This window comes from Artibeus jamaicensis, unplaced genomic scaffold (assembly GCF_021234435.1).
Source record: "Artibeus jamaicensis isolate MK-2021 breed Jamaican fruit bat unplaced genomic scaffold, CSHL_Jam_final contig_1127, whole genome shotgun sequence".
In the NCBI taxonomy this organism is placed as follows: Eukaryota; Metazoa; Chordata; class Mammalia; order Chiroptera; family Phyllostomidae; genus Artibeus; species Artibeus jamaicensis.
In genome coordinates, this window is record NW_026521219.1 from 1,941,718 (window position 1) to 1,966,474 (window position 24,757).

The 24,757-nt window shown below is 40.9% G+C and overlaps 1 protein-coding gene across 3 annotated transcripts in view; it reads left to right on the forward strand.

Annotated features, from left to right (window-relative positions):
* KCNQ5 (potassium voltage-gated channel subfamily Q member 5) overlaps nucleotides 1-24,757 on the forward strand; it is a 505,983-nt gene that overhangs the window by 421,437 nt on the left and 59,789 nt on the right. Inside the window, exons 7-10 of one of the 3 annotated variants that reach the window (XM_053664043.1) lie at nucleotides 4,442-4,537; nucleotides 12,835-12,929; nucleotides 16,854-16,880; nucleotides 21,459-21,515. In XM_053664043.1, the coding sequence (XP_053520018.1) occupies nucleotides 4,442-4,537; nucleotides 12,835-12,929; nucleotides 16,854-16,880; nucleotides 21,459-21,515 (275 nt within the window). The remainder of the gene's footprint in view (nucleotides 1-4,441; nucleotides 4,538-12,834; nucleotides 12,930-16,853; nucleotides 16,881-21,458; nucleotides 21,516-24,757) is intronic. The other 2 variants (XM_053664048.1, XM_053664050.1) reach the window with 2 other exon arrangements.

Sequence of the window (24,757 nt, forward strand, 5' to 3'; positions counted from 1 at the left end):
CATGGCCACTGCCCAACCCCTGACTGACCATCTGATTGGTTCGGCCCCAGACCACACAAAAATCACAGAGAACAGAATGAAAGGATCCATGCAGAAGCTTAAGCATTAGACTTTATTTTGAATTCTATTTTTGTCACCAACTACCTATGTCACTGTTTTAGTTTGCTAGGGCTGCTGTAGCAAGGTATCTCAGACTGGTGGTTTACCCAACAGAAATGTTTGTCTCACAGTTCTGGGTCCAAAGTCAAGAAGGTCACAGTGCTGGCCCTTTATGAGGGCCAAGACAAATGGATGTGCTCCTGGCCTCTTTCCTCGGTTTGCAGATGGCCACCTTCCCTCTCAGTCTTTACACTGTCTTCCCTCTGTGCATATCTGTGTCCAAATTTCTCTCTTAAGAACTCTAGTCATATTGAATTAGGGCCCACCCTTGTTGTAACTTCATCACCCCCATAACAACTGTATCTCCAAATAGGGTCACCGTCTAAGGTACTAAGGATTAGGACACCAACATATGAATTTTGGAGGGAAACAATTCGGCCCATGACAAACCTTGGGTATATTTATTTTTTTCATTACTTTATTGTTCAATTACAGTTGTCTGCATTTCCCCCCACCCCCCAGCCAAACCCACCTCCCTCCCTTGCTTCCACCCTCCCACTTGGTTTGTCCATGTGTCCTTTGTAGTAGTTCCTGAAAACCCTCCCCCGCACTGTCCCCTCCCCAATTTATTCACCAGAATAATGGAGGGAAAATTATTACACCTGAGAAATTTTGTGAACAACTATGTGATAACATCCCTCCTGTGCTTATCCTAAAAAACAAATAAATAAAATCCTTTTACCACATGAATCCAGATATATGTGTTTCCTGTTGGGAAATGCCTGAATCAAGGAGAGTCAAAACAACACCTCACGTATCCAAAGTCAAGTTACCTGGCAACCTCAGCAATTTAGAACGGAGCAGGAAGTCATTCAGTAATCAGATTCCTTACAGGGAAATAATTTCAGAAGCAATAAGATGCAATCTTGGGCTTTTCCTCCCAAAATAATGGCACAAAATACCTGCTGATTTTATGTTTATACTTAAACCTGAAGCCACATGTGTAAGAACTCTGATCTCATGAAAAACTACCAACAGGGAAGTGAGCAACCTCTGGGCTGTGAAAACCTCACAGGCCAGCCTCTTGAGACCTGTGCTTAACCTTTTCTTTACTTAGAGAAGATTTCAATAGTTTCACAATTCTTTGAAGATTATAATCAGGAAACGTAGAAGTAGGCTGATAGAACAAGCGCTACAATGGGAAGAGATAGTGAAAGACTAATAAAAGAAAGAAGATAGATCTGTAAGAAGCAAGCACACATAAGTGTCCCAAAAGTGTGAAGACCTGGGGCCAGTGAGTGTTAGAGCTAATACCCCTCTGGGTGCTGGCTGCCTCCGGCACAGAGAAGCACCTGGTCCCACCCCAAACTCCAGCCCACCCCAGGGGGGTTAAACTGTGTCACTCTGTTCAGTTCAAGATCAGAGACTAGATAATCGTTCTCGGAAATGTTCCCCAATAAAATGATTATAATTTTTATATATGCCAATTAAATTAATATAGTTTGGAAATCTCAAAACTAGCTTGCACAGAACAGAACATTCCCTAACAATGCCAAGAAAAATAAACTTTACTCTGGATCTTTTTCACTGCAACCTCACATTAGGTGTACAGTTCTTGTATATTTCATGAAAGCCTACATTGTCCGTGTATACCTTTAAAAAAAGGGGGTGGCTAGAAATGCCACTACATCTTGTACACCCACCAGCCAACACGCTGTTGGACTGAGATTTAGGACAGTGCGTTGGCACTTTGCTAAGGAAGTTACACGTGGGTGATCGGCCACCACCGCTTGGGGTTTCTCCCACCCAGGAAACCTGAGGGCCAAGAAAGAGAAGAGCCTTTTCCCATCTTTCCCTGAAAGCAGAAGGACTCTGCTGCACATCACAGAGCCATATAGGTCACCCTTCCCGAGCTCCGCTGGGAGGGCCCTGTCCCAGGGGCTCACAGCGTCCCAGGGCAAAGGAGCTGGCAGAGGCAGCCCCAGCTCTCCGGCACCGACCTCGGGGACAGTCGTGGTCCCCTCCGGGATGCTCCTGCCCTCCTGCAGGGCCTGTCTTTCAGCCTAGCCTGTTGGCCATGTGTGAGGTACAAATTAGGCTCATTTCACCTGTGAGATACCAGGGAGAGATATTTCAAATGTTTACTAAAACAGGTTTTCTTTCCGCTGGCTGTGTATGTAGCACCTCTTGGCATAATACTAAAACTTAAAAAATTTAAGCTCTGTGATCTCAGAAAATGGATTAAAATAAAACTCAGTTTCCAGGAATTTGTATCGGTTGGTATCACTATCTGAAGGGATGGCACATGAATTTTATATATATGTAAGTTATATGTGGGTGTATAGAAACTTACATTAGCATATACATAATAGACTTTATTTTAACAGACTTCCCATTAGGTTCACTATGCTGTATACTAAGAGAAGGGGAAGAAAATTGGAATGGAGCCATAATGAGATGATAAGCAGACCAGGTTTAATAGCTGTTATAATGTACAGTCTGGTGCAAGAGCTATGTAGCAAACATTTGCCATCGACTAATATACATTTCTAAGCAGTGCCAGTATGATTTTCAGCACATTTTACTTTGTTTGGCAGATGCTACATCTGTGATATGTAGGACCTGTCTTCATTTTTCAAAAGGGATTTAACTCCAAACTTCATATCCACATACCAAGTGTTTCAAAATGGTAGCTGTTGCTGTTAACTCAGTATCTACCAAATCTGAATTATGCCCCCATGAGTGGTCTTCACATAATGCATAGTATAAACACACGCTATAAATTCTAATGTTTCATACTCTCTCACCTATTTATACTTCATGAAAATTGACATTAAAAGGAAAGTAACTAAATCTTTCCCAAATGACCTTAAACAGCCAAGAAAAAAAATAGGAGTTAGGACTGACTTATAGTTGATCTGGATTTGGAAGTGGGGGGCCATTTTTATTACCTCTACATAGAGGGAAATGTTTAAATCTAAAAACAAGACCATGCAGTCCAGGTTTCTCCACGGTTTAGTTTGAGTGGTCACAACCTGTGTGAGATGCAGATCTTAGCAAGAGACGGTCTCTGAAAAAGAGATGGAAAACAGAACCTAGGACACATTTCTAATTCTGTGATACAGTCATCTATCCTAAGTAATAAGGAAGTTGATCATTGTTCATTAATAGCAAATAGTATTTGCATAGAACTGTATTTTAAACACACAGTAGTCCCCCCAAGCCCTTGTGAGCAGTTTCACTTTCTATGGTTTCAGTTACCAAAGGTCAATCTTGATTGGAAAATATTAAATGGAAAATTCCAGGAATAAACAGTGTATAAGTTTTAAATCCCATGCTGTTCCGAGTAGCACGAGGAAGTCTCCTGGCCCCGTGTTTCATCCTGCCTGGGACTGCCCAGCACAGCCACACTGTAAACCCTGCTGACCCATTAGCCACTCAGCAGTCGACCCTGTTATCAAATCAGTTATCAGACAGAGGAAGGCCACATTCCCATACCATATTATTGCCTATAGTTAAAATTGCTTTGTTTCATTACTGTTGCTGTTCATCTCTCACCGTGCCTAACTGACAAGTTAAACTTTAGCAGAGGTGTGTATGTGTAGGGAAAGACGCAGCACATAGAAGGTTCGGTACTATCAGGGAGTGGTTTTTGGCATCCGCCGGGGGTCTTGGAACACATCCCCGTGAATAACCGGGGGGACTGCTGTAATCACGTTATTTGTTCTCTGCTAATTGTCACAGATGTACTCCTTAAGAAAGGAAGTTAAAGTTTCTCTAGAACCCCAAAATATCTTAGCCAAGTTTTCATTCAGCTGAGACTTACCACCTTCTAGAGAGGAGAAAGCCTGTCTTCCCACCTTTCCTTTACTTTGGTAGGTGGAGAATTCTGGCACCATGAGGACTAAACTGGGACGGACTTTAAGTACCTTCCCCCCACCCTCCATTTCACAAATGGAAAATGTAGTCATTTCATCAAAATGCTAGAAAAACATGCCTGCAGCAGCAAGACTTGAACAGTTCCAGGTTATCATCCGTGGTGCCTCTGCTATGTCATCAGTGGCAATCAGTGGCGATGCCTGGTTGAGTTACTGAAGAACAGAAGTTGTTGTTCCTAGGTGGTCTTGCCCAACAACTTACCATTGACCACTGGTATTGTTACAGCAGTAAACAGTGTTTAAACAGCAGTAAACCGTGTTTGTTTTAGTAAGTAGTATTTATGAACAAATTGCAGATTGTTTGTCTTTTCTTAAACTCATTTTAGAGGTTTCTTTTTAATTTTTTGTAATTGCAGCAGTTCTTTTGGAAAAGCTTAAGTACTGTCTTTATATTTTTGGTCCAGGGCATTCTTGGCTCAGGTTTTGCATTAAAAGTACAAGAACAGCACCGCCAGAAACACTTTGAGAAAAGAAGGAATCCAGCTGCCAACCTCATTCAGGTAAATGTCGGTGTAATAGGTGGATGGCAACATCTGTCTCCGTATGTGCTTCCCAAGTCATTTTCTAATCTCTGTGCTTCATTGCTTTGTGAAGCTACTGTTTTGTTTGTTTTGTTTTTAAATGAAGCTAGACGCTAATGTACAGTCTTAAACTTGAGCAAGTGTCCCCTCCTAAACAAAAAAATAATATATATTTTTCAGTAAATGGTCCACTCACTGTTCAGGTTAATTAGCCATATCAGCAAGGCCAGGCAGCGGTTAGCAGCTATGTCACTCCTGGAATAACCTAATATGCCTTACGAATTACTCAGTGAAGTATAATTGATCGTTAGGTGACAGAGCAGAACACCGAACTGTTCCCTGTGTTACACTTACTTCCTCCAGCCAGATGAATGCCACTGATCTGCAGAACAATGTATTTATTTACCAATGTCCAGGTTTAGTACTGTGGAATCACTTTCAGTGCCATCTAGAGCATTAACTTGAAATAGTTAATGGTCTAGATAGTTCTTGTTTTAAGAACTGATGGGATTATGGAGTACCTCAGTGTTTGGAAACATGAAATTATAAGCATATTATTTGAAAGCTAACTCATAATACATAGGATGTTTAACATTTTCTTGTTTCTGTCTATAACTCAGGATTGGCTTCAGTACTAAAAGAAACACTCCTCCATTTGCCACCCTTATCTTTTGGGAGTAGCACGACCCTAGAACCAAATTGTTTACAAATCATAAAATACCTTTTCCCGCAGATCCACGGGGAGAGTTGATATTTAATTATGGACACAATGACTATACAATCCAGTTTCCTCCCTTTCTGCAAGCCAGTGGGAGATCCAGAGCTCCCGACTGAGAGGGTTTGGGCTGGCGATCCGAGCTGCTAGGAGGCTTGTCTTCATCTGTAGCAACTGCGTGTTGCTTCCATTTACACTGTAGGGCTAAACGGGTGGGTTGTTAGGGTGTGAAGTAGCTCCAAAGGAAATGGAGCAAGGGGAAGAAGTGGGTGAGAGTGGTTCACTTCGATTATGAAACAGATCTGTTTTGTATCTGATGACTAAGTGAGGATATCAGTTTTTAAATCAAGCTATTCCGCAACTATCGACAAGGAAATGGAGCATTGGGCATGACTTCTAATACAAACCACTGAAAGACTTTTTTTTAAATTTCCAAGGTTTAAAAGAGCACTAAAGATAGTGTACTCTCTGTTTTCTTGGAAGAGAAGATCTCCAAGTAGCAGGAGTTTAAGACCAGAAGCCAAATGATGCAAGAGGTGTCACACACTCTAATGTGCACCCAGCTGCCCTGGGGCCCAGAGCCGACAGCCTTCCATCCTCGGGTGGTTCTTAACTGGCAAAGGGGCGTTTCCATACTTCTAAAGAACTGTTCTCCTTACTATTTTTTATCTTTTAGTTATCTTTTCATTTATTTCTTACCCTTTGCATTCCAGAACAAAATTCTAAATTCCAACCTGCGTGTGTAGTGCTATTCCATGGGTTACTTGCACCCAGCCAGGCCAGGCACCACGCCCTGGCTGCGTGCGGGACCAACAATGCGCCTCACATACACCTAGCCTGCTTGCTCGTGAATAAAGACCGAATCTCTTTAAAACCCATACTGCCTTACTCATTAGCTTTTTATTGTATATTTTCCCAATCAACACCTACTCAAAATACAACCACTTCTGTGTATAGATCTTTGCTACTTCTAGATATTTAAAAAGGACTCTGTATCAAAAAACACCTTAGAATATTAGCTATTCTGTTAGAAAGTGAGCCCTGTGAGGAATTCCTGTGCACACATCCCTTGTGATGATACAGAGCTATGCTGCCCGATGCAGTGACCACTAGCTGTACATGGCTACTTAAATGAGAAAGTCAATTCCTCTGTGGCGCTAATCACGTTTCAAGTGTTCCATAGCCATCTGTGGCCATTGGCTATCCTATTGCATAAGGCAGCTATAGAGACTGATAGGAGGAACTTTCCTAACCTCACTTAGCATTACCAACTGCTAAATTGGGCAAAAACAATTTCCAGCTGAACTTGAAAACAGGTCAGTGCTCCTGGAGCAAACCACTGGCACAGACACATTGTGTGTCCGCAGCCACGGCAAGGCAAGGCTTTCCCCTTAGGTAACCCCTAAAAGGTGCAGAAGAGGCTGATTGAACAGTTTTGCCTGAAGATCTAAAATTTTGTTTTATGGAACTTGGTTTTGTAACCTATTGTGACCAATAACTGAACTGTATGAACATAAGTAACAATAAAGTGAAATTATTATTTTTTTCTTTTACTTAGAACTTTAGCTCATGTGTTGTTCTGAACAAAAAAATAAGACTGTAAGCTGAAAGGTTTGAAACACTGGAGAACACCTTTAAAATCTAATCATAATGTCACTAATCAAAGGAGAAGCTACTAATTTTTAAAAAGCAATTGTTTCCCCATCCAGACACAATTTATTTATTTATTAGTCATGGGAATAATAGTATAATTATTAAATGTACTCACTGTTCTTCCTTGCTGACCCTCAGCCTGAATTCAGGGCTTTAAACCTTGATTATATATCACAGAAACTGTTTGTAAAGATGCACTAGATTGAAAAGCAAGCTTCATTTGCTGATCCATTTATTTTCTTGTCCAATAAACCTGCCTTGGATTTCCAAACACGCCAAGCGTCAACAGCAAGAGCGATCTCATTTGTTTTAAGCTAGAGCCACTATCTTTCTACAAGGGCACTGAAATGCCCATATTGCTTTGTCATTTGGGTGGTGAGACGACGGAATTAACCAGCATTTCAGGGTTTTAGGAGAAAGTGCAAAGCCCACCCAGCAGCTTGCAGCAAATTTAGCTGGGTCAATATGTTTGCATGACTCATTAAATTAACTTTTCATTTCAAGCGGAGTAGTCCGGGAAAAGAAAGAGCTCTCACCAACGTTTTGAATACCCTCCCAAATGTCACAACTTTTATTAATAATACCCAGCACTTATGAAGTGTTTTTTAGTTTGCCAAATGTGTCTAATACATTAATTATGTCGCTTGATCTTAGAGACAGGCCTAGAAAGAGCTAAGGCTTAAATCCCTGATGTCTGAACTTGAATCTGTTGCTCCTTTCATGCAGCAGCAGCTGCATGTTAGAGATTTACTTCCGGAGACATTGGGCTTGTTCAGGGTGGAGCTAAGATGCTTTACTAGAAACAAATCAGGGGAATTAAGTGAAAGTCTGTGAAATAAATGCTGGCAAATGGGCTTATTTCATGGAAGGGAGAGATTAGAAGATGCTGCTATAAGGAAGCTAGTGGCCCACAAGGAGAAATATATCTATCTGTCCAGAAACTTTGGCTTTAACTAGTAAAATAACTGTATTTTCACTCAGTTACCTTAAAGTAAGGCCATCAGTCAATAAACTCAAACCACTTATATAGCACTTATACATCTTTTTAGTGCTTCAGTCATAAATAAGAGCAAATTTGGGGCGGGGGGGGAGTCCTGGTATAAAAAATATAACAGTAGAAGAAGAGAAAACATAGGAATAGGATAGTTCTCCTCTATCCTATTCCTATGTTTAGGAACATAGGATAGAGTAGTTAAAATCTTCTAGAAAGTAGAATAAAAACACAGAGATGGAAAATGAGACAAAAAAGATAGGAAACTTGGATAACCGATTCAGGAGACCAAATATCCAAGTAACATGAGTACCTCAAAAAGAGTGTGGGGAAACTCAGGGGAGGATTCATCAAAGAGATGTCATATCATTATTCTCTGAAACAGAGTGGCCACCATAAGCAGGCCCACCAAGTGCCCAGCCCTGTGATAAAAAAAAAAAAATAAAAAAAACTTCACACTCAGGATACCAGAGTGAAATATCAAAACACTCACAAAACACATTGATCTTAGGATCAAATGCCTTCTGGGAAGGACATATCCCAAGGGTCAAGGATCAGAGCTGTGCTGGATTTCCTCATTAGTAATGCTAAAATTAAAAAACGGCAGAGCAGAGAAAATGGTTTCCAATGTAGAATTCTATACACAGCCAAACTAATTATTGAGTTTAAGAGTAACATAAAGACATTTTTAGATGTGCAAGATCTGAAAACTTTATCTTCCATTTACCCTTAGTAAAGAGGCTATTTTGTGTGTGTGTGTGTGTGTGTGTGTGTGTGTGTGTGTGTGTGTATCTCATTTTTCCCCATGTGTCCTCTGATGGACACTTAGGTTGGTCCAGGTCTTAGCTACTGCGAATATTAATTAGTCTTAGCTAATGCTATAATGAACATAGAAGTGTAGATATATCTCTTTGATGCCCTGTTTTAATTTCCTTTGGATATATTTTCAGAAGTAGGAATTTATTTTAGGAATCTTTATACTGTTTTTCATAGTGGGATATATATAAATTTAACCACGAAAAATAAGGAAATCCTGCCATTTGCAACAACACGGATGGGTCCTGAGGGCATTATGCTGAGTGAAATAGCCAGACAGGAAAAGATACATACTGCACGGTAGCACTTATACCTAGAGTCTTATTTTTAAGTTAAACTTCTAGAATCAGAGAGTAAAAAGTAGTGGCCAGTGGCTGGACGGTGGAAGAAATAGGATAAAAAGGCTACAGACTTTCAACCCTGGTTGGTATAGTTCAGTGGATTGAATGCAGGCTGTGAACCAAAGGGCTGCCAGTTCAATTCCCAGTCAGGGCACACGCCTGGGTTGTAGGCTAGGTCCCCAGTAGGGGGTGCACAAGAGGCAACCACACATTGATGTTTCTCTCCCTCTTTCTCCCTCCCTTCCCCTCTATCTAAAAATAAATTAAATCTTTTTTTAAGGGGGGGATTTGGGGGTGGGGGCATTGAGCAAAAAAGAAACAGGATTCATGGACATGAACAACAGGGTAGTGATTACTGCAGGGAGGGGAGTATAAGGGGACTAAATGGTAATGGAACAAAATATAATAAAGATTATATTTTTTTTTAAAAAGAAGTTAACTGATAGTGCCTCAAATTGAAAAATCAAGATACATAATTATGAGTACAATCCTTAGGTATTAAGATTCTTAAAAATAGAAGCCCTGGCTGGTGTAGCTCAGTGGATTGAGCTCGGGCCTGCGAACCACACAATCGTGGTTCGATTCCCAGTCAGGGCACATGCCTGGGTTGCAGGCTGGTTCCCTGCAGGCCAGTTCCCAGCAGGGGATGCATGAAAGGCAGCCACACATTGAAGTTTCTCTTCCTCTCTCCTTCCCTTCCCCTCTAAAGATAAATTTTTAAAAAATAGAAGCAACAACTCTAAGAATTGACAGCAGTTGCATCTAAGGAACAAAAATAGTGAGAAGCAAGGTGGAGAAAAGGGTTTTTTACTGCTTTTCGTCCTGAATCTTTGCATCTCTGACATCTTAAATTGTGTACTCTGGAAATAATCAGTTTTATGTTAATTATACCTTTGGATGGTCATCTGAAATTAAGGTTTTCAGAAAGGGTCAAACGTGCTGTAGCTGTAATACTCCAGACAACACACACTAAATGCTCCCTAAAAAATTAGTTATACTGACATTGTGGTTATAATTATAGAGCAACTTATGAATTTGTTTGGCTGCCTTGAGCACTGTGGTCACCTGATAAATGGTAGATTTGGCTTTCATTTTGCTCCTTGTCAACTTATCTTTTGGAGTATGTATGCCTTATTAGTTACTAAATCTTTCTGGGGCATTATTTTTTCTTGCTAACCACTATGCGATTTTAGCTTGAAATATGGGAACATCGGCTACTCGATCTTATGGATTGGGTTTTAAGTTTCAGCTACCAGAAGAGAGAGAGCTAAGGACCAGACAAAGTGGTTAGAGTATAAAAGTGATAGAGCTATTCTTTCCACTTACATTTTGACTATTAACTGATATCAGCCTGAGATACGTTCCACTTGTTTCTCCTGTGCCTCCTTCCATTGACAAGACATGAGCAAGAAAGAAGCAATGAAAGGAATAAGAGCTTAGCTGCTGAGATCAACTTGATAGAAAAAGAGTGAGATGCCAGGTCTCATTGTGAAGATCTTCAGTTTTCTAAGAGTGACCTCTTTTGCCCCCAGTTCTTTATAATGTTGGCAGTGGATGTTCTGGTCCCATTTTTTTGCTGTATTGTTGCGGATTTTTTTCACTGGTATCTAAAAAGGCATTGACCTGCTGTATGCTTCTAGTTCTACATGAGTCTTTCTTTCAAATTATCTGAGTTTATGCATATTCACCTTCTATGGAAATTGTTTAATTAAAGCATCCATCTATGGCTTCACAGCATTGGGGGTTCTCTGGGCCTCACTACAGAAGAAACTGCAATAATAAATCTGTGTGTTTTACTGATTACTCTAGACCACTCTAGTGTTTGTACAATATTTGCAAAAATTAACATTGAGATAATGATAATTACTTTATTCTCTATAATGTGCCAAGATGCTCAGCGTACGTTTTCACCGATTCGCAGGATAAATCAGCATGGGCCATGTAAGCAAGGTTTTAGGCAAAAATGCTGCTTCAATTACTTAAACCTTCCTTAATAATATTTACAAACCCTCGGGTCCTACTATATATTTATTCAGTTTTTAATGGCACTTCTCGAACATGTTACTGAAGTATAATGTGCATACAGAAAAGAGAACACACGCCGAGAGAACTGCGCACTGCTGTGTGCACAGCCAACACCCAGAGCGAGAAGCGGGACTCGGCCTTGCAGTGCCCTTTCTCAATCACTGTCCCCAGGGGAAGCCGCTGCGCTGCCTTTTAAAAATGGGTTTCCCCTGAGGGGCTCTTCTGTACTTTACGAAAACAGAATCACAGAGCATGTAGTCTTCTGGGCCTTGTTTCTCTCACTCACCATCATTTATGTGAAGTTCATCCACATTCCGGAGCATAGCTTCAGTGTACTCATGCTGCGTCCTATTCCATCATTAATATTCACAACATATCTATTCATTCTGCCGTTGGTAGGTGTTTGAGCATTTCCACCTTTAGTTCATAAAGAACAGTGCTGTTGCCAGCATTACAGTACACGTTTCAATGAACACATGTAAACACATGTGTTAGGACATACACAGGAGTGTGTGTCCATATCACAGGATCTGCATGTGTTCAGCTTTAACAGATACTTGCCGACAGTTTTCTGAAGTAGTTGTGTGAAATTTTGACTTTTTGTCTATCGCACATGTATTCAGTGATGTTCTCAGGAAAAGAAACATTGCCAAATCACTGCTTTTTTCACTGCAGGCATCCCGACTGGGAATGATGGTTGTAGAGTAGGAATGCGACCTGTTTAAATGACTTTGCCACATAACATAGAATGCTTTGACACATGAATTACAATGAAAAATTTCTCTTAGGGTTTTGGAGTAAACACTTGGTCATTAGGAATGTTTTCTGACTTATCACAAAGGAAGAAATTTGCCAAAATCTACGTGGAAAGTACATCCAGGCAATGGGCAATTCAGGGGGACACTTTCCCAACAGTCAGCAGGCAGTCGGCAAAGGGCACCAGAGGGACTCCAAAACCCAGAGCCAGGCCGCCTGAGATGGTGCCAGCCCTGCCAACCCTCTGCGACCCTCTGACCTTATCTGAGCCTTTACTTTCTCATCGACAAAACAAAGGTCCTTAATTCACAGTCTGTGAGGATTACATGGACGTACTCCATAGTATGTAGGTCAGGTATAATTATATTAAGTGGGCAGAGCTACTGTTTCACATCAAGGAGCTACAAACATATCCCTGGACCACGCGATTAAATCCTCAAGTGCTTTCCAGTTACTTTCCTCTATCTTGTTTAGCCCTGCTGTCTGTTATCACTGTCTTCGTCTTTAGCATTAGAAGTGTTGCCTAGTTCAACTTCATGGAATTTGACTAAATCATCAACATACCCTGGTGGTCATTAGTTTACTCGCTGGTTTACTGGTTAGTTTACGAGTTGCATTGTAGGTTTTCAGTAGTCGTTTGCCTCCATCTTATCAAATAGTAGTTAAAGGTGTGCAGTCAGGTCCTGGAAGTCCTGTTGGTGGCGTACCTCAGGTAATGTCATCTCTCCCCTAGCCAATACAGAAAGCGCTTCATGTTACACTCAGGACTTTCGTCCTTCGGTGTGGGTTGTTTTGATGTGGCAGAATATGTTTAATAGCCAGCTGAAAAATGCCAACGTGCTCCTCTCCCTCTGGGCCTTTATCAGGGCTAAGGAAAAGATTCTTAATGTATATTAACTTACAAATAGCCCTTTATTTCATTCTATCTTCTTCTCTGTTTTATTTTTCCTGCTTATGTCCCTACATACGCTGCACGCAGTGCGTTTGGCGCAGCTATGCCGCTGACGAGAAGTCTGTTTCCATTGCAACCTGGAAGCCACACTTGAAGGCCTTGCACACCTGCAGCCCGACCAAGTAGGTATCAGTGTGACAGCTGGTGCTGCCGTCCCGTCTCTTCCAGTCTGGAAAACAAACCATGCACAAGCGCACACATGCACTGTGTCTGTTTGGGGCCTATCTGATTCTCTGCTTCTCCTCGAGAGATTCACCCCAGTTCAGTAGCAATCGGGCACAAAACTCAATAGATTCAGTATTGTTCCTCACCGTCCATAGGGGCTTAAAATGAAAGGAAATTAAACTTTTATAGAGATTTACTTCAACTATTTTACGTTTATTTTCTAATTCTCATTTCATACAACCCACCAGAATCCTAAAGGTCAGCACCACTATTTTTGAAAATTATTGGCTGTTTGAACTCCATGCATCACCCAGCCGCCAGCAGGGAGTGCTTTGAGAGCAGTGTATGTTTGCCCACTGAAGTCCCTCAGGGTCATGGCCCATCCAGACCTGCGTGCAGGATGGTCCTTGCACTTTCACTTGTAGATCAAACTAATATCAGTAGCCCAATAAGGAAAGAGTTGGAGTCCTAATAGGATTATAGTTTACTGTGAAGTGATGAGACCAAACATTAAAATTTTGAATTAGCATTCAAAATTCAAAAGTAATATTACTTCCATTCACGTTTCACTGGCCAAAGGAAATCACCCAGCCACGCCCACATTCACAGAGGATGGGAAAGTGAGACCCCGCCACGTGTCTGGAGAAAGAGGAGAACCGAACATTAGGAGCAGTCCTGATGGTTGGTGCCACTGAACTTTGATTTTCAAAAACAAAAAATCCTTAGTCCTGGAATCCTAGACTCCAGTTCAAATAGCAGAGCACATATGAAATCATAATCACCATCTAATTAAAGAAATCTTCTTTGAAACAACCAAAGTAAGTCAAGGTAGAGGCTTTCTGTGAGTCACCCAGCTAGATCACCATGGTCAGCTCCCCAGATGGTTCCAACATTATCAAACTGCTTATCTGACTCAGTATTTTAGAGCACTAGCCATTTCCTTCACAGCCCAACAAAACTTCAGTCCCAGTGGCTTCATAGGATCCAGGCACCTAACCACTGTGACTCAGGCAAACAAACTTCTTTCCTGCTGATGTGGAAGAGAAGTCAGCTGGGGAGACCTTCCTGACATGTCCCCTGGCACTGCAGTCTCTAAGGAGGTGTGTGGTACAGCAGAACACGCACTGCAGAGGGTGGCAGACCATCATCAACTGACAGGTCTGCTATATTGCTTCCCTGTCCTTCCCTGGGCTTCACTTTTCCCATGCTCAAGGTGAAGGACAAGAGCTGGGCAGGCTAACTTGTAAGCTGTAATGGGACATGTCTTCTAAAAGTTGGTGTCCAAACTATGGCAGCACCTGTGATGGAGACAGTCATAGAACGCCAGGGGGTGTTCCATCACCAAGGGGATGCAGCCTTTGCAAGGACAGAAGCGTGGGTGCTGTTGAGTGAATGTATAGGGGAGAAGCCTCTTTTCATTTAGATTTTAAAATTTAGTTATATTTTCTTACTGAGTACTGGACTCTTTCAGAGTTGTAGTATGAAAAAAAAGAATATAACTCTCGTGTCATCTATTCCTTGAAAGTATGAATCAAAAATGGGAATTACGTAAAAACTGTGCTTCTTTTGAAGGTCTCCAGGCCCATGTGTAAGAGAAAGGCTTGTAGAAAAGCCAAAAGCAAGTTCTCAAGTGACCGAAAAGACAGTCTGTTACCATATGTGATGATTTGGCTTCCCACTTCCTCAGCTTTTGGATTAAAACTCATTCTGAAGCCTGGGAAAACTATTTAATAATTAGTCATATTCTTCTGGTGCATAAACTATTATTTTATTCACACACCTTCTTTCTTTTCCTTTGATATGTTTCCTGTTTTAAGGGGGCAGAGGTGGAGGAGAATGTATGTGCACACCCGCATTCACCCTGTCCCACTGTGGCTGCCCGCCAGCCCCTCGCTCTCCTCTCCCCACACCCTGCACGAGCCCCCGGGACTCAGCCCCACTTCCCGAGTAGCAGGTGCCGGCCCAGAACGGCACAGCAGTCACTGGCAACAGCATGGAATCCTGGAGGCCCTAACCTCTCCCTCACCAGCCACGCTTCATTGTCCTAAACCGTGGTGCTTCTTAATCTTTGTTGTTGTTTTTCTTTGTTAAACCATCAAGAATGTGATGGTAATTATGGACTCTTTCCAAAAAAAAAAAAAGAAATGTTTACTGTCTAAAACATGTAAACTTTGCCTACAATTGTAATGTAGTCACAAACCCCCTGAAGCCAAGTTCAGAATCTTCATTCTGGAAAGCAAACCTGCTTTAATCAAGTGTGTGGGTTTGTGAGGGAAATCATTTACAGTGACTTAGAGGGATGTTTTTAGATTTACAAAGCTAAGTGACTTTAGGAGCACAAAGTGGTATATAGAGAAACAGCTCAAAACTTATTCCTATTTACATAGTGTACTTTCCTATAACATTTAGGGCTTAAAAACTTCTAAAGGGACAGGTCATTCATTCATGCATGCACTCATTATACAAGGATTTATTCAGTATTTACTATGTCCAAGGCACTGGGAATGAAACAGTGGAACAGAAAAACAAACAGGTTAGAATCTCTGGCCTTGGGAGTATATATTCAAAGGTTTCTGGGAAGAGACAATAAAAATAAATAAGTAAAATATATAATAGATTAGATGGTGATGAGTGCTAAAGAGAAAAGTAAAGTAGGGAAGGAATTTAGGAAGCATCGGGGGCTGCAATTTTAACAGGTTGTTGGTCAACAAAGAGATCATATTACCAATAGCAATTATCATCGTCGTCATCATCGTCATTAAAAAACACCAACCGCACTCTTGTTCCCCACAGTTTTACAGATACAGTGGGATGACCTGCCCCTACAACCTCATCCGAGGGAGTAAGACAGGAGGGCGGTATGAGAACTGTGCAGGGAGAGAGGAGCAGGGTGAGGTCTGTGAAGTGCCCGCTCCACCTGCCGGGGATACACTCCGCCGTCTCCTACCCTCCTCTCGGGGCTGGTCTGTCTCTTACATTTCTTTTGAGGTCTCTGCAGTTGCTATTTCAAAATCTTGTTTCAATAACAAAAGTATTTATAGAGGGAACATATTTTTCTTGGTTTTCTTCTCAAAGGGAATGAAGGCTATGCAAAAGGTTGAAACACGGGCAAACATGCTGTTTTAGGGAATGTGTCAAATAGTTTATGACGCTATGGGGAATTACCAAGTGCCAAGGATGCCCAGTGGTATCTTAAGAATTGGGAATTTAGATATTATCCAATGCAATGCCTTCAATTTATTCATAAGAAAATCCAGACCCACAAGAGAGTGAGGTGTCTGCCCAAGGACACACAGATCATTTGCACCACGTCCCATAGACCTGAATTTGCTAAACTGGGTAATTAAAAACACCACCTAATAATAGGCTAGAAGCACTCTAACAGATTTTCTATGTGACTAATGTGCTCCAAGAGATTTCATACTTTATACAGTAGGGAAACATCCAAATGCCTCAACAAGAGATTGAGGTACAAATCACACAGTAATGAATCGAGAAAGTCTGGGTAAAGCACAGGGACCACAGCTGCAGTGTCGCCAGCACTGTTCCAAGATGCTCTGCTAGTGCCGGTTAGATCAGAACTGCCTCGTCATAACCCTGGGTAACCCTGGCTGTTGAAGAGTCTATACTTCTTAGTTACATATAGGCAATATTGTTTTTCGCTAAGTAGATAATGCTATGCTATCTCTGGTCTGTGCCACAAAGAATATATGTTTACAAGTTGGGTACATTTATTATAAAAAAATTGCTTCCATGGATCTTGTCTGAAAAGGATTACTTAAGGTATTTGAGTCCTCAATCTCCAATTTGGTCATTGCCAAGTGCTATAAATGTATTCACCACTTTGTCATCATTTCTCTTCTGTCTGCACGCACCTGAAGGAAAGAACAAGGGGAAACAACAAGCAGGTTTGTGCTCTCTTCTGCTACATGTTTGTTTATGTATCTGTGCCTAACAGATGTTTTAAATGTGTTTCATGTGAGTAAAATCGATCAACAAATACAAGATGATTAAAAGTGACCTTTTACAAGATTGCTTGCAGAGGTTGCTGTTTCATTGATCCCCTTTACCCCCTTAGGAGCAGAAGTGTCTTCCCCTAACTCATTCATTGCTTGTTACAATCTGCCGGGTATGGGACATTCTCGGGGCAAAATAATATGTACAGTCTTTGGCTATTCCTTGCTACCATTTTCCCAGACAGAAGTCATATCCAAGTATTTAAATCCCGAGCAGTATAAGATATATTCCCTTCCTCGGGGTCCTTCTTTTAGAGTAAGAAATTGGTTTGGGTTGCTTGATTTATTTGTTTGTTTCTGGAAAAAGGAACACTGTGTACAGAAGGTGACAACAGTCTCTCTGTGGCATGTACAGCTCAGTGAGCACTGAAGTTTACTCAGGTGACCTGATTCAAAAGAAGAGTCCCCCCAACCCCTAAACTTTAGGAAGAAGATAATCCTTCCAGAAAGTTTAACAAATAATTGGGGGTCATTCTTCCAAGCCTTATAAGGGAAAGCTTTATCAGAACAAACAGCAAAGATTTACACCTAGAGAGAATAAGCAGTGAGTAACACACTTTAATCTGTATTACTGAGTACCAGTAAGGACCCAAGGGTCTGGGTTTGGGAGCAGACCCCTAGAGAAGAGAGCCAGGTGATGGAGTGAGAAAGTAGCAGAGGCCAAACCAGCAGGAGACTCCCAGGTGCCTGGTGGGAGGAAGGGACACAAGTCTCTTGCCTTTTATTGCCACTTGCTTCCCTAATGAAGCAACAAAAGCATCCTCTGCCCAGGGTTAGCCTCTGAATGGGGGCCAATGTGGGTCCAGAAATTGTTCCTTTAGCTTTGTTAAAGTAATGGCATTAATCATGATCTATTTATTCAGTACTGAAACTAGTTTTGAAAGTTCACTTTGGGTGAGGACACTCTGGGTCACCCATTCCGGCATTCTATTAACACTTAAGAAGATTCACACACCAAACCATAAATGCATTCATCTATGATGGGTGATAGACCAGGTAGGATGTTCAACATCAAGCAGCTCGTCAGGGTACGTGAGCCTACACTGGGGAGGCCATTAGAGCCCCTTCTCTCATTTGGCAGAAACAGAGTTGGAGCAGACTCTGCCATCCTTCTGTTATGAACACTTTCCTTGAAAAAACTTACACCAAATAAATCATAGGCATTATAAGCCATTTTAGTGTCTTTGGTGATATTTGAAAAGCTTTCCTTGTCCCAGGAGTTATCCTTTTACAAATTATCTCAAAAAGTGATTCGTCTCCAATTGTTAAGGTCTTTGGCACAAATCTCATAGCCACCTGAGAGTAAGGTCACCGGTTTTGATTGCATCCTCCAAAACAGGGCTGGTGACACCTAGAGGGAAAGTTTGTAAATCGCGTGGATGGTCTTGCCAAAGCGTGACCTCTGTGGTAGTCCTGAGTGAGGGGTCCCCTTGGGCTGACACAATGATATTGTACCGTTTCCAAATGTCAGCAGGGCAGAGAGCAATGGCAGAATTAAAAGGAAGCTATTGAGCTTCAGCCCCTCAGTCCAAAATGAACCTCCCAGTCAGCTCAAGATTCAAAAGTCTACCAACCAAGTTTTTAAAATTTCATGATGCTCATATATCATTGCAACATTAAAATTTATTCTGCATATGTGTGGCTGAGGTTGGCAAAGATAATCCACCTGAGGGTTTGAATATGCACAGAATAACTGAGCTAAGTTATTGACTTAGATAGAGAATAACACAGAGAGTTCTTCCTTCTCTGTGGTCATTGGACATTTGGCAAAAACCACCTGAAGACACTTCATGTATTACTATTTAGCACACATACCCCACTTACTGCTTCATACTCTTAGGTCTTCTATTCCCCAAGTACATATCACAACACCTCGTACAAAGCTTTGACAGAGAATGTGCTCAGCAAATAATTCTTACATAGTGTGATCCAATGCTGCTGATCTCAAGTAGTTTGTGTAAAGAGGGATAAAACATCAACAAAAATGGCAGACACATATAAAAACAAAATAAATAAAACTTAAAAACACTTCAATAATCTGAGGGAGAAGAGCTGAAGCTCCCATTTTAATATTACCTTAGCTTTCACCTTGTTGTGTTCCATACATAGGTAAGGAAACTTATAAAACTGCATAATAAATGCAGAAAGACTACTGTAATAACAATAGCAACGGTGCCATCGTAGGAAATGACAAATTGGCCCTCACTCAACCAAAATAGGCACAAAGGAAAATGCATTTATAATGAGAATTCTCCCTTAGCAGGGAACAGATCTGGATCCAGAATATTGTTGATTAACACTTGGCCCAATTTCAGTTGGAATGATAAACACCACCCAAGTGCACAGCCTTTTGCAGTTTGGGGCCATCGGGTTATTGGTGATTCAGATAAGCAAAATAAATACCCTTCAGCCCACTCACTAGGGATCTCAAAGTCCATAATCCCTTAAAATCCTTCCTCCTGGTGTTTCATTGTGTTAAGAACTGGTAGCAACCCAAGTGTAGATGTGTTTAGTGCAGCAGCCAATACCGCTGTCCTGGGTGCCTGGCACTCACTCCCTCTGACTGAGAAGGCCATAGTCGTAGACAGGGCTCTGAATGGAGAGGGTTTTCTCTCTGAAGAATAGATGGAGACCTCACTCTCTTAGCTAGGTTCTCTGCTCTGGAATGCTCTTGTTAAAGAGATTTTGTCTTTGTGCACTGGGGATAGGGTACGTTTAAACAAAACCCATTCCAAATTAGGGCACTGAGAAAGACACCCAATTCTGACATAGCTTAGCATTATTTGTGACAGATCCAAATTTTTTCTTTAAAAATACAAATCATCAGTCTCAAGAAAAGCTCAACTGAACAACAGTGAAAAAATAATGTTTCTTCGACTCTTTTTGGTAGAGGGTCAGGTACCAATCGCTGTTAGTCTCAACTGAGCCTGCTCTGTTCTTTGTCTACTGAGACCATAAATACAACTTCTTAAACATCATTTAATTATTCCTTTTCCTCTGTCTTCCCACTAAAACAGTTCTAATCTCATGAATATGTTTATTAATTTATCCTAATAGCTCATTCTATTAAGTAATCTTTTCAACTCACTCCTTATACTGGACAGTTTTTCTTTGTTTTGGTATAAACTGTCACTTTCAAAGAACAGAATCAGCCTACAAACCCACCCAGCCAGATTAAGCCAGTGTTCTCACCTTGAAGTTTTATGTGCTCATCCCACCTTCCTTGACAAGGAGATCAGGTAGCCACCAAGTAGTTTGTGAATTCATCATTGCGCTGCTACAAGAAGGCTTCTACTTCTTCCTACCTGTTAAGTTTTTATTGCTACAAGAACGGATCATACCCTCAGAGTTTCGGGGATTACCCATAAAGCTGACTGCCTCTGCCTACCCTGTCTCCTTAGTCAACCATCGTTGAATGTAAGCTTCGCCATTAAGCTGCCTCCCTTGCAGTTTATGAGGAGTGAACAGAACTCTGTCAGACTTTTGGTAGACTACCTACAGTTGTTTTAACAAGTACTTGTGAGACTATTATAAAGTTGCATGTCATAAAAGTTAAAGCATAAATGAAAATGTTATTGTTATTACATTACAATATTGTGCTGTGACCCGCTTTGTCCTCTATGGTTGGCTTTATCAGGCTTTGAGGAGATGTGTGGCTCCTAGGAGAGAAGACCATGCTGCTATATTTCTTCCACATTCACTTTCCATTATTTAAATTTCCTTTCTTCTGTCGGCAGTGAATGAGCTGCATGTGTTGTTACATGCGGGAAGATCAGGCTTTTATTTTCAGCAGAGTCAACATGTGCAGTTATTGGCAAAATGTTAGATTATTTCAAAATTTTTTCAAAATGATTTCTTCTTCTGTTCTCATTTATTGATAGATGGAAAGAAAACACACCATAAGACTTAAAATGAGAAACTTTTTTTCTATTGAACTAGCAACTTGGAATCGTTTCTTCTGCCTTTTGAACATATATTCAGTCTGACAATCCATTATCTATAGTAACTATAACTCTGAGTGTTTCATACAAATCAAAATTTTTTATTTCAAAGCAATTAATGTTATCAACTTCATTGATTTCTGTAAATATTTTTTGAAGCTCTGAAATATTTTTTTCTCAGTCATTTATACTATATTGCATTGCTATTAATTACAAGGGTTGCTGTGTTCTAAAATATTTATATTTCTATTTTCATATGAATCAGATGCTAACACATACACTACCATCATTTGTAATGCCTATTCCAAATCTAATTATTTCAACCTAACCATTAACAGCACTAGGTATATATCTTGAGCAGCACTCAATTAAACTACATAGTAATTACTGCTTAAATACTCTATATACTTATATCTGAAAAAACTATAACCAAATAACTTTGTTTTTTAAAATGGAAAATAAAAGCCCTCGGCACTTTCCTGGTGGTGAAATGCTTAGTAATGTGCTACTCTATTTCCCTCACTCCTAGTGAGTTCTGTAGTAGTAAGCAGAAGCTCTTCAGAATGCACACCACACGGAAGCAGAGGTACCCAGCATCCCAGCTATTGCCATGAGACTTGAGAATGCCAACTAACCTCAGGTGCATGACCAGGTTACAGCGCCACCCTACTTGAGCCCTGTTCAGAGACTCACTCTTCCTAAGGACTTCTCGAATGAGGTTTTCAACCCGCTTGTGGTTTTCCTTGTTGCCTGTTGCCTGCTTTGATACTCTCCGTCCTTAGGACACGTTTGTCCTCTTGGCAGGGTCCTGCGCAGTACTGGCAGTCAGCCCCTTGGCGCCTCCTTGTGGTGGGACAACTGCTGAGCTGCTGCACGCACTGGCTTGTTAACGGCTCACTTGCCATGTTGTGCCTGAGGCGAGAATTTGTAGAATGCTTATCCTGTGAAGGGCTAAAATGCTAATTAAGTATAACAAGAACTACAGAATTCTAAGTCCAAGAGGATTACTGTGGGTTTACAGTGATGCCACACAGTTCCCTGGCAGGAAATATCCAGCAGTAGACTACACGCTGGGCCCATTTGAGTAACTGGTACATCTGGCTCCTAGAGAGGGAAGAATTTCCATGCAGAGGGGTTGTGCGGACCCCCTGAGTACACTCCTCAGCCGGGGGTGTGGGACTGCACACTAAGCGCTGCAATCAATGACCACAACAGCCCTTTGGTGACTCACTCCCCAAGGAGGCCCCCTTGTTTCCTGAGGATAATCCTTGGCATTCTTCCTAAAAACAATGTCACATAAATCTTCCTCAAAAATCATGTTTATTGATGTCAGACACACACCAAAAGTAATAATCATAATAATAAAACACAACAGGAAAATAATGAAAACTTCAGTGGGCCAGTGAGGAATCTATATTTTTTAATCAATGTGTATTTTTAATAACAGCCAACTAATTGGTTTAATAGCTGTCTAATCAAGATGCTCTGTTGATATCCAAAGGGGAAATGAAGTAGAAAAACTAATGAAAGCGAGCTTCTTGTCAGAGGACACAAGACCAGATCTTCGCCTCGGAAAAGAAGATGTTGCCTGGCAAAAAAAATGCCTGAATTAGGATCTCATTCTTAACTTTCATATATTATGTCCAAAGAGAGAGTGAAAATATTACATTTTTTTAATTTAGTGTTTCTAATATGTTGCATTCCCTTTAAAATAGTTCTTGAGAATTTTTTGAATAGTAGACATGGGCAAATTTCAAGTAATTTAGAAGGACAAAGGGGAAATGGTACCCAGAATTTATTTATATCAACTTTAAGTGCTTTAAAAGGTACTAAGATTCAGAGAATAAAAATACTTTCACTTTCCATTAATTCTTAGAAACAATATCAAAATATTTCAAAGGGGCAATTGTTAAAAAATATTTTCACGGGAGCAATTGTTTTTCAATATGCCATTGTTATAAATAAGCTGTGGTGGATTTGATGCTGATACTTATCTTGGGTTTTTTCCCTTTTTTAGCAATTGAAATTTTTTAAGGAAAAATTAAAGTTCATATCAAATGGTTTTATGATGTATTTATCAGTTTCCTGTTCATTTAATAGGCCTAGGAAAGAGAGAGATCTTGAGAATCTGAGAAAATAATTTTATGTTAACTAAAACGCAGCCTTCTGCAGTAATTAGATTCTGTTAGTTCCAGAAAAAGGTAATCAATTAGATAAAGAATAGTGAGAACGCTTGCAGTGAAAGCTATGTCAACGTAAGCCATTCATTAATCTAAATAAAGGTGCAGAGGTAAGCATATGTTCCTGAAACAGCTCATCATAAATTTCAGTGATGGAACAGATGTGCTAACACTGAAAAGAGATTTGAAATTTTTACAACAAAGAGAAAAATAAAGCTTGAGAAGAGTAGACATTTTGGACACTGTCCCTTGAAGGATTTCTGTAAATGATTTGAAGGCTTTGGATGCCATGGAGAACCTAGCCTGAGACAGAAAGATGCAGTTTTATGATATTGTTTCTGTTGTTCAATGTAATCTACTGTTTAACCACCTGCTTGTCAGTACAGACAGGGCCTATGCTGATGGGATGGTTGTAAAGGGCTCTCGAACCCGCCTGACCCCATCGCAGAGCTGCCCAGCCTGTTCTTTGCATGTGCCTTCAGCTAGTTGTGCTGGATTTAGCTACGTCTGTGTTTCTGAGGGGGGCTCTCAGTTGCATGGTCAACTTGTTTATTGTTACCAGGACTTTTTGATCACCATGGCTCATTTTTTTATTTGTTTTCACGTAAACACACATAAAACGTGGTTAGAGTATCATTTGTTAAGCAACTAGGCATGGAAAAATAAATGTTACTGTTTCTTGTTAGCTGCAAAACACATATCCACTAAACACATTTGCTGTTGGCATGCTGCAGTTGGGGACAGTGGACATTGCGGTAAGTGGAAAAGACAAGGCCTCCACTTCGTCTCAGATAATCTGTGTCCGTGAGAACTCTGCCTCCGCGCCCCACAAAGGCTGCAGCCGTACCATAGCTCCCTGAGTCTCAGAGCAGCCTCCCCAGCTGACTCTGCTCCAACCCATCATCCTTCATTTCCTCGGGCCCCCAAAAGTTCTGCCCTCTCACTCGATAACAGTGTCACTTTCTAACAAATAACGCACTGTTTGCAAGTGAAACAAGAACACAAAGAAAATGGGTCCTCAAAGCTTCTTACAGTTCGTTCGACTCCCACAAAAGTCCCTTAGCTGCGCTGTTATTTTTGTCTCCACGTGAGAGATGAGGACTTCAAAACCAAGTCTCTGGGATTCCCACTTGTCTTCCCCCCACCAGCATACCCCATCTCTCGATTAGAAAAACATAGAGATGCACTCTGGATTCTGCTGTTGTCGCTAATGCTTCCTTAGTCAGCCCACAGCAGTCCAGTCCTAGCTGGCACCTGAGAACTGAATATCCGAACAAATGTAATTTACTAGTAGCTGCCACAGCAAATCAATACACCTGTTTGATAGCAGGAAACTGTGTTAGTGAACATAACATCTCATTCCATTAATCAGTCATCATCCATTACGTGTTGGGGCTGTTCTACCTGGCGTGGTTTTGTCTCACAAGAATGAATGTAAACGCAATAGAAGTGTGATGTTAAGTGTCGTATGTTTAACATTATGTATGCAGTGCTACCAACCGCTGTGGGAGCGCATGAACTTATGGAGACTATACCCTTGCCTGGAACATCGAATGCATGCAGAATGTAGACATGTATGAATATGTAACTGTCTCCCTGTTTTCCTGTAGAAATACAGAGATATGCTCCCAAATTTTTAAAACAAAAA